The sequence below is a fragment of the Cynara cardunculus genome (genome assembly GCF_001531365.2).
Source record: "Cynara cardunculus var. scolymus isolate 2C chromosome LG 10, CcrdV1, whole genome shotgun sequence".
Classification (NCBI taxonomy): domain Eukaryota; kingdom Viridiplantae; phylum Streptophyta; class Magnoliopsida; order Asterales; family Asteraceae; genus Cynara; species Cynara cardunculus.
In genome coordinates, this window is record NC_037537.1 from 20,793,631 (window position 1) to 20,807,911 (window position 14,281).

Here is a 14,281-nt window from a genome sequence, read left to right on the forward strand (position 1 = left end):
GGGTTGCATTGGTTGTACAAATAGATATGGTTGCATTTGAAATATACCCTATATATATATATATATATATATATACACACACAGAGAGAGAGAGAGATGTGAGTAATTATACAACCATTTATATTTGTACAACTTAATCTCAACCGTCCATTTAGTTTGATGAATATGTGATTTCATAGAAGTTTTGACTGTTTCATAATATAAAGTATTGATCATAATTAATGAACTCTATTCATCTTACATAAATATTTAAATCATAATAAATAAGCTCTCATTATTTCCATAAACATCTCAATTTATTGGGTTGCATTGGTTGTACAAATGTGATGGGTTGTATTTAAAACAAACTATATTATATATATATATATATATATATATACATACTTGGGATCATGTGAGATCAAAAGTTTTTCGTGAGACCCGTAAGACCAATTCTCAACCATTGGATTAAATTTACAATCTGAACATTCATAATCATAAGATTGCCACGAGACTTCTCAATAATCACAAAATTGTCACCGTGCAACTTTAGACCATTAGATCATTAGCTTATAAAGTTGATCAATGAACATAAATTGGTCTTACGGGTCTCACAAAAAACTCTTGATCCCACGTGAACCCAACCAAATATATATATGGTAATACAATAAAGTCTTTAAACGGTCAAAAAAACATAGAGTTCAAGTTGAAGACACTTTATCAAGCTATTCCCATCATTCAATATTAAAGCGAATCATAAATTCCTGATCATATTTAGACATGAATAAGTGGTCAAGCAAAGAAAAAACGTAAAATGCACATTATATCGTACTGCAAGTAACCGAATTGACAAAGAAGTCAATTTTCCAAATGATTATTATATATTGTCGGTTGTAAGAAAGACCATTTAAAATTTTAAAGGAATGGTAGGTGGTGGATCCTATCGTTTGACCATTTGATATGTTACGACAAGACGAACATAAATCATGGCATGAAATATGGTTTTTGAAGTATTTTTGAACTTTCGGAACGTGTGATTAGAATATAAATCATGGACACGAGGGGAGACCATTAACTTGTGGATTCTATGCGCGAATATGGAACTCCATGTGACGGAAAGCATAACATATGAAAAGCAAAACATATGCCGTTTTTTAAGCATGATCAATGATGATTGTTTGTACGTTTTAAGGAATCAATACAAAAATCTGATCGGAAATGTGGGCTGGTTAAAGATTAGGGTCATGGACTAAAAGGATTTTACATATAGATGACATTATATCTATATCTATATCTATCTATCTATATAATCATTGTCAATAGTATCTCTTTCTTACCGACGATAACATGTTATAACTCTATCGTACAGTTTGTAGAGTGTTATAAACAAATTATGGTCTTTTATCATCATTACAACAAAATTGGTTTTTTAGGATACTCCCAAATTCTAAATGTCCTAATAGACCTCTTTATAGGACTTAGTTTATAGAACCAAAAAATAAAGTGTCATATCTAAAGATGTTGTAATAAGTTTATATGAAGTTTTTTTATGTGGTAATAAGTTTTTTAGGACACTTTTAATATAAAGCGTCCCATTATCAACTTTATAGGACACTATTTGAAAAATTGTCCTATAAAAACAAATGTCCTATAAAAAATTGTGTTTATAGGACATTTTCTCAAAAGTGTCCTATAAAGTTGATAATGAGACGTTTTATATTAAAAGTGCTCTAAAAAACTTATTACGACGTCAAAAAAAGGTCATATAAACTTATTACAACATTTTTACACTTTATTTTTTTGGTCATATAAAGATGTCTATTAGGACACTTAGGATTTAGGAGTGTCCTATAAAACCGATTTTGTTGTAGTGCATCTTATATGGTCATTGAGTCCTATCAAAGATTACATTAACACGTCATAAGCATCATTAAGGCGTTTCTCACATGTTTTAGTTGAATTACTATTCATAAATTATTTGGGGTTCCTGTACACAAATAGGGATGGTAACTTGACCCATCTCCGATGGCCCGATTCCCCCAACTTAGTCAAGGAATCTCGCATAACCGAGTTCTGGATATGGGAACACTATAACAGAATTGGTTTTATAGGACGCCTAGAATGTCTAAGCGTCCCAATAGAATACTTTATAGAACATAAGTTTATAGGACCAACCTATAAAGCATATATCTAAAAGCATTACAATAGGTTTATAAAACGTTTTTATGACACTTTTAAAATAAATTGTTCTATTAGCTTTTTATATGACACATTCTAATATAAACTGTATTTTTATAGGACACATGTGTACGTTTATAGGGCACTTTTTCAAATAGTGTCATATAAATTAGCTAATACGACACTTTATTTTAAAAATGTCTTAACAAACTTGTTAAAACACTTAAAAAGAGTCATATAAATCTACTGTAACTCTTTTGAAATATGATTTCTTTTGGTTTGATCCTACAAACTTAATTTATATAAAGTATTTTATCAGATTGCTTAGACATTTTAAGCGTCCTATAAAACCAATTTTGTTGTAATGGAAATTTTGGATACACTACTTCTACCCGCCACAGAATGGGGATGTGGACAATGTTTCTCATCTACAAAGTTGTTCTTTTGACAAATTATAGAACCTGAATTAGGCCCGATCGATTGCATAAAGCCTGCGGTAGCAGCGGAACCAGAGAAAGTATACAGAAAAGACAGTTGTCCTGTGCCCTTTGTTTGGAAGGGTGTCTTAGACTATGCATGGACTAATCCCAGGCCCATTTTACAATATATATATATATATATATATATATATATCTTACTTTTCTTTCCACCATCAACTACAACCATCGATCTCCTTCCGCTTTGCACCATTCATCGAGGAATGGGGACAGAATGGGGATGAGGAAGGCAAACCCTGCTTTATCCCCACCCTGTTCCAATCCCTAGATATAAATCTGTGATCTTCACCAATAATGAAACGGTCTGATGACAAAGGCCTTTGATGTGTAGATTTAACAACTAAAACAGTTTTAGTGAAACATGGTCGTATCAATAAGCTTGATTTCAAAAAGATGGTTGACGGGTCGTAACTGGTGTTCATTGCAGCAGGTCCTAAATGTATGATTTATGTGGAAGGAATTTTTGTTTTTCTATGAAACGCTCAATGATTTTGCAACTCTTAACTAGTATTCATTGAAGTCTTCCATATTAATACAAATCAAATCTCGGAAAAGAAATCGGAGGTAGAAATTGTGAAAAAAGAGCGTGTAAAAAACCATTAATACAAGAACCACCTGTTAATAAAGAAAAATCCACATTGAAGAGAGGATATTGAATATGTAAGGGGGTTTCTTTTGGGAATCCATGAAATTATGATAACTTTGACAACTAGTGTATCATGTGTTATTTTATATGATTTTTTTCCATCTAAGACTATGTTTTAGAATATTGTTTTGCAATGTGTTTGTTTAGTATATTTTGTTTTACAATGTGAATATTTCTAACATGTTTATGCAACAAAGGTTACACGTAAAAGAGTTTCACATTGTAATACAAATACATATTAAGCAATCGCATTGTAAAACAAAATAAGAAAATATAAATGAAAATAATCGTAAAATAGTTTGTTTAATTAAAGAAAATGATTTTTTTTCTATTCAAAATAAGATTTTTTTTTATTTTTAGTAATTTTATATTTACATTTAAGTTTAAAAATGATTTATAATTATTAGAAAGAAACAATTATTTAATTACAATATTGATTTTGGAATATATACATATTATGATATTAACTGTTATTAACAGTGGACGTTGAATTTTGTTACATTTATATTTTTATATCTAAATAAAATATAATATCTTCATCTATTAATTAGCTTTAGTAAATTACTTAAACTTAATATTTTTATGTCTCGTCATTTAATAATTTGTCGGTTTTTTAGGGGCCGTTTTACCTAAATGCTTACCGATAGAATTTAACATTATAATTTATTTTGATACATAAGATTTTAGTACATCAAAACATATCAAATGCAACAAGTTACTGGGTAAGTACTTACCTGGGTAAGAGTCGTCATCTTTATTTACCGGGTAAGACTCTCTATCTTTTTCATTACTGTTACCCGGTAAAATTCTTGACCTTTCTCATGTTCATTCGATAAGAAAATTTATCCGATAAGCACTTATCAATTAAGTGTTTAGTAAACGGCCCCTTAGTTTCAAAACTTTTTTTTTTTTAATTTTCAACATATTAAAACAAAATATTTCAAAATTATATTTTGTTTGAGTCAAAGAATTTTATGAAAGTAATGTTTCTAAAAAGATAAAATATTTAATGACAAAATATAAGTTTCAAATTTTATTTAATTAGTTTGCTCATTAAATCTAGAAGATATAAGTTTGTGTCACCAAATTTTATTAATTGCAGGGAGGGACCAAATACTGAAATGAAAGTTGAGAGAGTGATCAAATCTGTTATAAAAATGAAAATTAGTTTCATGGACCAAATTTGTTATGAAAAATGAAAAGTGGTTCGAGGGACCAAATATATTATAAAAATGAAAAGTAACATGAGGAACCAAATCCGTTATTTTTTTTATTAATCTGGATATAACCCGTTATGCGATCCGACTAATCTCAGGACAACTACCTGCTTTACGGGTAGCCCGGATCCGTGGTCACAAGGGGATTTTTATTCCTCCTTAGATTTGAACTTGAGACTTCCAAGCACTTTTGACATTTGGAGCCCAAACAGGCCAAACTCAAACCAATCAAACACTACCCTTGTGATTACCAAATCCGTTATTGAAATTGAAAATTGAGGGAAAGGAGATGAAACTAGACAGCCCTTATGAATAATTGTCTTCAAAGACCTTACTCGTTAATTTATGTAAATCATAAATTTGCATTTCTCTCTTTTATTTTTATCTTTTATTCATATTTTAATTTTAAAATATATCATTTAATTTGATGCATAATTTAATAAAGATTTTAATTAATAATAATCAAATAACTACACATAATAAAACAAAATTAAGAACGGCAAATATGCGAGGTGTGTCAAAACTTGTCGGGTCAAGGTCAGGTGGATGGACAATAATTTTTTTTTATTTTTTATAATAAATAATTAATATATAATATATGTTTTTAAATAATTATTTATTAAATTAATGATTCAACCTATATTATATTATAAAGTATTTTATTAAATATATGAATTATTGTTTATTGATGCATATTACTTAAAATTTAAGATTACAAGTTAATTGTGTATAGATACAACTTATTAAGGTTTCATGTTTGAATTCGTATAACTAACTTCAGATAAACATAATTAAATAGATGATAAATATTTATTTTTCAATATAAAAAAATAAAATATAATTGAGATAATCATTAAGTTCTGACAAAATACTTAATTATTATCTTTATAAAAAATTATATTATTAAACAAAAAAGAAATACAAAAAAAATTAAATAGTTAGTCTGGTACTAATATCAATATTTTTTTATGATATCTTCATATTTATATTTTATTCAAAAATAAAAACGTTATCGCTTTCTCAAAAACCACATAAAACCGTATTATAACATCGACTAAGAAAAAAAAACATTAAAATCGAGATGTATCCCGCTGTATTCTGCGAGTACCCTTCTAATTATCTTAAAATAAATCTTACAATATTTGAATACGTTTTTGAACTAACTTTTAAATTGCTTGATTTGTTAATTAGCTACAATTTTATTCTTTTGATCCATTATTATTTTTATTAAAATATATTTTATATTGATTCCTTCTCACATAAATTATTTGAAATTTGTCTCAAAAAAGTTTTATTGACTAATTTAATTAATATTTTATTATTATCAATAAAAAAAATTAACAAAAGAAACTAATGTCACAAGTTTATACCAACACGAAGTGCTTATTAGGTGTAACCAATCTTATCAGGCGAGTGTAGCAAAAACTAACGATAAAAGGCGTAAGAACAAAAAATCTTATCCGATAAACACTTAAAAGGTCGTTTACCTAAATGTTTATTCGGTAAGCACTTATCGTTAAAAATCAGCACTATAATTTATTTTATCGGGTAAGATTGTAGTACATCAAAACGTATCTTATACAACAATTTACCTGGTAAGAGTCATCACCCTCGCTTACCAGGTAAGACTCTCCATTCTTATCATCGTTCTTACTGGGTAAGATTCTTGCCCCTTGTCATGTTCATCCGGTAAGGAAAATTGCCCAGTAAGTACTTACCGGGTAAACGTTTAGTAAACGACCCCTTATTAGGTAAAATAAGCTTACCAACAAATCAGTTTAATGTCAGAAAATGTTAACGATAAAGTAAATGAACAATATGACTATTGTCAGTAAGTGCTTATCCGATAAGCTTTTGGTAAACGGCCTCTTAGGTTTGATTAGGAAAATATAATATCAAGTTTCAGTTTGACTTAAGTTATATATTATGACTTTAAATTCATATTTTATAAACTCGTTTATGGTTTCAAATTTGAGATTGGTTAACTTGTTTTTATGCTCGAGCTCGATATTTTGATTATATTTTCAACTCAAAAAAGTATATCCTTGTATGGCTCGACTCAAAATTTTTAATTGAACTTTCGAATGTACCGAGTCGGAAAATAATGTTAAAGTGTTCGACTTGTTATGTTAAACAATATTTATTTTGTGTTTGAAGTATATGCAAATGCAAGTACCTCGTTAATGCTTGAATCATTAATACCAACAGTAGAGACGAACGTAGTTGATAAGATACGGTGGCACGGGCCACTACTTAATTTTAATTGTTTTACTGTGAAGTTTCAAATGTAAAAAAATGGTCTCACGGGTCTCACAAAAACATGATGGTTTCACATAAACCCAATCCTATATATATATATATATAGGGGCTCATTCAAGGGAGAACTGACTAGTTTGTGGTAACCGTGAGATCCAATCTCAACCACAAATCAATAGATAAATTAGGAAATTTATAATTTTGATAATTTTTAATTAAAATTTTAATGCAAGGACATTTTAGGTATTTTCTATCCACTCTTCTCTCTCCGTCCCTGTCTTCCGGCCACCGTCCTCCGACCTCCGGCCACCGTACTTCGATGATACCACAGTGTGATACTCAAACACATATAAGATGCATTGTGATACCACTGTGTTACATATCTGATCAACCACACAAACGACCACAATGTGATACCCAATCACATATAAGAGACGGTGGCCGGAGGCCGGGGGACGGAGGCCCGGATACGGAGAGAGGAGAAAAAAAATACCTAAAATGTCCTTGCATTAAAATTTTAATTAAAAATTACCAAAATTATAAATTTCCTAATTTATCTATTGATTTGTGGTTGAGATTGGATCTCACGGTTACCACAAACTAATTAGTTCTCATTTGATTAGGCCTATATATATATATATATATATATATAAAGAGAGAGAGGAGCACATTCAAATGAAAACCGTGCAATTTTTAGAAACCGTGTAAACTAATTTCGACCAATAGGAAAATTCCATTTTTTTCTAATTAAATTTAATCATTAAGGGTATATTGGTCATTTGCATTGTTTTTTATTAAATATGGAAGTTATTAATAGATCTTAATTAAGGTAACATAATAAAGGAAATTTTTATAAATGGTAACATTTAAATATTTAATTAAATTATAATATTAAAAATTGGATTTTCTTATATTGTGTTTTGGTTTATTACTGTCAAGATTCATGAAAATCGTAAGTTATTATATTAATAAAGCCATGAAATTGGTAATAGAATATAAAAAAATCATGAAACCGGTTTCATATATGGTGAAAATTGGTGCATGGAGTAAGTGAAAATAATTATGAAATTGATGGATGAGATTGGTTTACACTAATGAGGACGGTTTTCATTTGATTGCTCATCTCTCTCTCTCTCTCTCTCTCTATATATATATATATATATATGAGGGCCTAATCAAATGAGAACTGATTAGTTTGCGGTAACTGTAAGGTCCAATCTCAACCACAAATCAACGGATAAATTAAGAAATTAATAATTATGGTAGTTTGAGTTAAAATTATAATTAGATGGCATCTTAGGTATTTTTTTAAAAACTCCTCTCTCCTCTCTCCGACCTCCAATCTCCGGCCTCCGGTGAAATCGGTATCACAGTATATCACAATGAGTATCACATTGTGTATTACAATGGGTATCACATTGTGTATCTATGTTTTTAAGGTTTGAGTTGGTATCATAGTTGGTATTACAATGGTATCACAATATATCACATTGTGTATCTTTGTGATTACTTGGTACCTGTTGGATTAATGTTCATCGGAGGCCGGAGATTGGAGGTTGGAGAGAGGAGAGAGGAGTTTTAAAAAAAATACCTAATATGCCCTCTAATTATAATTTTAACTCAAACTACCATAATTATTAATTTTCTAATTTATCCCTTGATTCGTGGTTGAGATTGGATCTCACAGTTATCACAAACTAATCAGTTTTCTCTTGAATGAACCCCTGTATGTATGTATGTATGTATGTATGTATGTATGTATGTATGTATGTATGTATGTATGTATGTATGTATGTATGTTGGAACTATAATAATGAACATGTTTGTCTTGGCAAAGTTGATTTGAACAACTTTTCTCTCATCCTAGCTACGGGTTCAAATCCTATTTAAATTATTTTTCTTAGTTTTTAGTGTTAATTTTAGGTTTATTGTAATTCTGGAAAAAAAATTTGTTATAAAAGACTCAAACATAAGACTTCGCATACAAAAGAAGTAACCAATCAACAACCCAACGATGATTTTTTTTAATATCCACAACTTCGTTTATTATAGTCAAATGATGCCACCATTTGAGAAAATTAATAGATTCACATCTGACCACAGGTATAATCGTTCATTTGGTATGTATATATAACTAACAACGTATTTGTATGTTACGTGGGTATGATTTATTTTCAAGCAATAATATATGGTACGTCAATTTCATATATCAAATTCAAAATCAATGTTTTTGTAAGAATGTCTTGTCAGATTATCTTTGAAAGTGCTGACAAAGCTGAGTGTGCTTGTGTTGAGTGAAAAATACGTTATTTATTCAGATTAGTTGAACAGTTATAGTAACACATAATTCAAACACAGTTAAATGTACCTCAAGATTACAATCATTTCATCTGACTTGAGAACTGTTTACTAAACGTTTATTTGGTTAACACTTTATCCGGTTAACGATTATCAGGTTATTTACCTTATGGAAGTACATGACAAGAACTAAGAATCTTACCATTAAGAGCGATGACAAAGATGGAGATCTTTACCTGGTAAACAATGGTGACGACTCTTACCCGGTAAGGGCTTATCGGGTAAATTGTTACATATGATACCATTTTGATGGACTACAATCTTATCTGACAAAGTAAGTTAGAGTATTGACTCTTACAAGTGAACGATTATTTGGACGCTTGGGTAAATGGCCCTTATTTGTGTACATGCATGAGTGGCAGCAACATATTTGACTTTGGCCATCTGTAGATAACACAATCGATTATTGTTTATTTTACGAAAATGCGAGAATACTTCTGAATCTTCAAATTAATTAGCTCATAATAAAAATTAAAATAAATTAGTATTTATTAACAATTTTATGGCATGATTTTGTTGTGATAATTATTTGATAAATAGAAGACTTCTTATGATGTGTTGTCGTGATAAATCAAAAACCAGTGATGATTACATCCACAATCATCATCTTTGTTTGTTCATTATGTGATTCGTAGTTTTTTTTCCCATTTTACCCCTGAATGTCTTCGATATTCTTAAAAAGGGATAAATATTTATTTCATATTTTAATCATGTCTCATTTTTTTAAACTGTAACTTCAAACAAAATGATACACTAACAAGTGTTTTATTTATGTAAATCACATGTGTTCTCGTTTAAACCATTCTTTATATATATATATATATATATATATATTATATACAGGAGACGTGTTCAATTGCAAATTTAATTTATGCTCTAAATCAAGGAATAAATAATTTATGTTGCGAAACATGTCGTGTTCACTGTCAAAATCAAGTTTGCAACTGAACTTTTCCAAAATATAACATATAAACATGAGAGTAAACTCTAATTTTGGTCCATGAGATTTAGTGTAATATTTAAAAGTGGGACTTGAACTTTAATAAGTTTAGAAATCGTCCATGTAGTTCTCATTTTGCTATGAAAGTAATCCCTAATCACTAACTCCGTTAAAAATCTCCGTTAGAATGAGGGACACTTTAGCCTTTTCACCTGGTCTTAAACATCCTTTAAAAAAACAATATATAATTTATTAATGTTTCTTAACTTATATATTATATTTTATAAAAAATTTATATATTAAATAAATTTTATATATTTTAAATTTATATATTAATTGATATATTGTTTGTTAATTTATATATTATTATGAACCATATAATAATAGTATAAACAATATATAAATTTAAAAAATATAATATATATAATTTAAGAAATAATATATATTTTTTAAAAGATATTTAAGAAGATAGATAAAAAGACTAAACTGCCCTCATTCTAACGGAAATTGTTAACAAGGTTAGTAACCAGGGATTTAGGGGGTGTTTGGAATTGTTTATAAAAATGACTTATCGACTTATTATGATGTGATACCGATAATAAACACTTTTGAGTGTTTGAATAAACAACTTATATCGGTGTCAAACCGGTATTAAAGAATTTTAAAAAAAATTAAACCAATCTAATATATAATAAATTGATAAAAGACTTTTATAAAAAAAAAAAAAAAAGCATAAATTGTTTCAAGTTGGAATAATTTTGATTAATCCGATATAAGAAAATAGGCATAATTTCTGTTTCATTGATTAGTGCCGTATATGTATGTAAATTAGGTAATTCAGCTCTCTAACCTGCATCATCATCCTTTCCATCTATAATCCATATTCTTACAACATCAGGTACGTACCTTCTTCTTCATCCCGACCTCATTTTAGGAATAAATTTAGGTTTACTTGATAATACATTCAGCGCCGTTGATTTCCTCGTTAGATTTTTTGTTAATTTGATGGTAGGATGTGTTTTTAGCATGATTACATTCATATATCACATGCATTCTTACGTTGGATGTAGATGAATCTCGTTGAATTCATCATTCATGTTGATTTTCGGCTGCATTTTCTTCTCTTTTTGTTATGAATAAAATATAGTAGTTGATCAAGATGAAACTTGTTTCCAATTAGCATATATTGAAGATTGTGTTTTAGGGCTGCCGTTAATTTGTTCTTGAGATTATTTGAATTTCATGCGATAATTAAGGCATTTAATCAGATATGGAGGAGACGGTGTTTACACCTGCGATAGAAGGAATGAAGAAAATCAAGTCTGATCATGATGAAATCTTGACTAAGCCCTTCTTGGACGTCTGCAAAATGTTGCTGCCTATTCTAGGTGCGATCCTGTGTCGTTTTAGGGTTCTTGTACTATAATTTTGTTATCTAGAAAACTACAGACTCAATGTGGGTTGAAAACTGATCAATAAACTCGAAATTAATTTCTCTGAGTTTCTATAGGATTCTGCAGACTAAAGAAGACCATGCTCGATGAGCTGAATTTTAGCTATGAGTTTATATTATGGTTTATGTGTTCGTTTTAATTCTAGATAAATTTGGTGCTGCCATGGCTGTTGTGAAATCTGATATAAGTGGAAATATCTCGGTAAGCTTAAGCTATGCATATCCTTTCTTGAATCCATTACGTTTTTGTTTTCCAAGTTTATGAACAGAATCTGTCATCAGATACTCCATTGTTGCTTACTCTTCATATATTAACTTCCTCGTTTTACTGTTTACATGAATTATGTGGGTGTTCGTTTTACTTGTAGAGATTGGATTCTAAGTACACTGGAAACCCAACTAGATTCAATTACTTATATGCTCTGGTACAAGCTGAAGTTGAGACGAAAACTGCAAAGAGTTCATCGAGTTGTACCAATGGTCTTCTTTGGTTGACAAGGTACTAGCTTCTGACACGATTTTAACATAAAGGTACTTATTGCATGTGTGTGTGTCATCAGATTTTGTCTACTAATCACATGGCTAGGACTAAATGTGGCTCGTTCAGGTTCCTTTACATATAAGCTTGACCAATCTCGATCCCCTGGCCTATTTTGTAAAATTGGTATACTTTAAACATGAACATTAAACAAGCAGACTGAAACACACCAGTCGTCCTCCTGTTCAGACTAACAAATCACAGGCATGTTAACTGCTTTGTTCTTCTCTATAAATATGATGCATTTGCGAACTGCTTTGTTCTTCTCTATAAATATGATGCATTTGCGAACGAGGAAGCATGAAATGCTGTTATAGTCTGGCAACATAAAACCAACTCTATTGGTTAAGAATTATCTCCTTGAAGAAGTAAGATGAAAGTTGTCCCTTAGTGTTGCGCCAAATGCAGGACAACAAGTTTTTGTTTTGTCCTCAACCAAATATTTCTCATCCAAATAAGAGCAAAATCGTAATAACTCAAAAATGAATGATCTATATCAAAGGCTTTTACTTTGTCACCCGGGATCCACCACAGGTTAGGTTTATATAACATATATAGGGCTGCCATGACGGAAACCTTGAGTGAAAAAATAGTTTCATCAGCATTGGATTCCCTTAAAGTTTGAACTTAACTCTATGGGTTCTGCAGAGCAATGGATTTCTTGGTGGAGTTGTTCCGTAACTTATACCAACATCAAGATTGGTCAATGCAACAAGCTTGTAATGACTCCTACAGCAAGACTTTGAAGAAATGGCATGGCTGGATAGCAAGTTCAAGTTTTACAGTAAGTTTTACCTGTATTCATCATTTCGCCTCGATTCAGATGAGTTGAAAGTTGGCTCTTTTACATGTTACCTGTTGGAGTCCCACATCAACTATACTTAATATTAGGAACCTCCCTTCTCTACTCAAGGGCTCTTCTGGAGAGTAATCTAACAAGGTTCCACATATTATCACATGGTATTATAGTTAAAGTTTACCACTCTAGGACAATTTGTGCTCATTTGGTGCCAACTCGACACTCTTGTACAATCTGTGTCAGTCTAGCCTCTGTTGGAGAGGGTATGTTGGCTAGACTTGGAAAATTTCTCCACAATATACAATGGAACTTGGAACCTCCCTTCTCTTTTGCATGACTATTTTGGAGAGTAATCTAGCGGGGTTCCACGTGTTAATGTGTTAATTGTATCTAATGTGATATATGAACTTCCACATGTAGGTTGCCATCAAGTTGGTCCCTGATAGGAAGAAGTTCATGGAGGTCATAGCAAGCAAAGGAGATGTGTATGCTGATATGGACAAATTTTGTGCATCCTTTTCACCACTTTTGGCTCAGATACATAAGTTTCTGGTAAGCCATATCGAATTATCGATTTCCATTGATCATCAAAATTAAGGCATTATTTACCCGATTGTATCCATGCATTTTCACAAACTTTGTTAATCCCGTATGATACAGCATTCGTGCGGCTTGGATTCTATGAAGGCGGCATGACGGAAGAAATCTCCATGGCGATTGTGACCTTCCGAGCTAAACCTTCGGTTTGCATCATTTCTTTAAAATTTCGAATGCCCTCATCTCCTAGCTTCAATATATTCTGTTTCTTTCTTTTAATTAGAAATTCACAAATGAATCAACTTTTGTTGCTAATATGTTCATTTATTCAAACGAATTATTCGAAGGTCATCTGGAATTCGTGAATGTTGTTTTCATATTCATGCAAAGATTTTTACTCCAACGACAAGTCAGGGATATTCATGGAAACAACTTATCTACTTCCTTGGGATAGAGACTAGATTTGTATACATTCTACCCTTTCAGGACCCTACTCCATATGATTTTTACTGATTTTATTTGATTTGATTTGATATCTTTATGAGAACAACAAAAGGGACAGACCTAACTTCAATTGAGTACATCAATTGAGGTTAGGTCTGTCACGCAAAATGATTAGAAAGAAGAGACCATATAATCATAGAGATTCCAAGACTACGACACAAAATCTTCACATCGGTTGAACGATTTAAATGACCATTTTCATACCCTTTCTGGTCATGTGTTGTAGAATGTTATATGGAGCTTGTAAGACCGAAAGTATACATAGACATCATATGGTTGATCAATGAAAACAACGCGAGTCGTAAAGTCCATAACAAAAACCAATGTGCATTAGAGGTGCACTTGGAGTTTTTTGAAATAATGACATCATTTGACTATA

General features: G+C 30.6%; 1 protein-coding gene across 1 annotated transcript; it reads left to right on the forward strand.

The window, feature by feature from the left end:
* Positions 1–11,341: 11,341 nt before the first annotated feature.
* Positions 11,342–13,557, forward strand: LOC112518840 (glycolipid transfer protein 1). Its single transcript, XM_025126602.1, has 6 exons — positions 11,342–11,459; positions 11,671–11,726; positions 11,893–12,023; positions 12,711–12,846; positions 13,282–13,413; positions 13,522–13,557. The coding sequence occupies exons 1-6, from the start codon at positions 11,342–11,344 to the stop codon at positions 13,555–13,557; spliced, it is 609 nt and encodes a 202-aa protein (XP_024982370.1).
* The last annotated feature ends 724 nt before the right edge of the window (positions 13,558–14,281 follow it).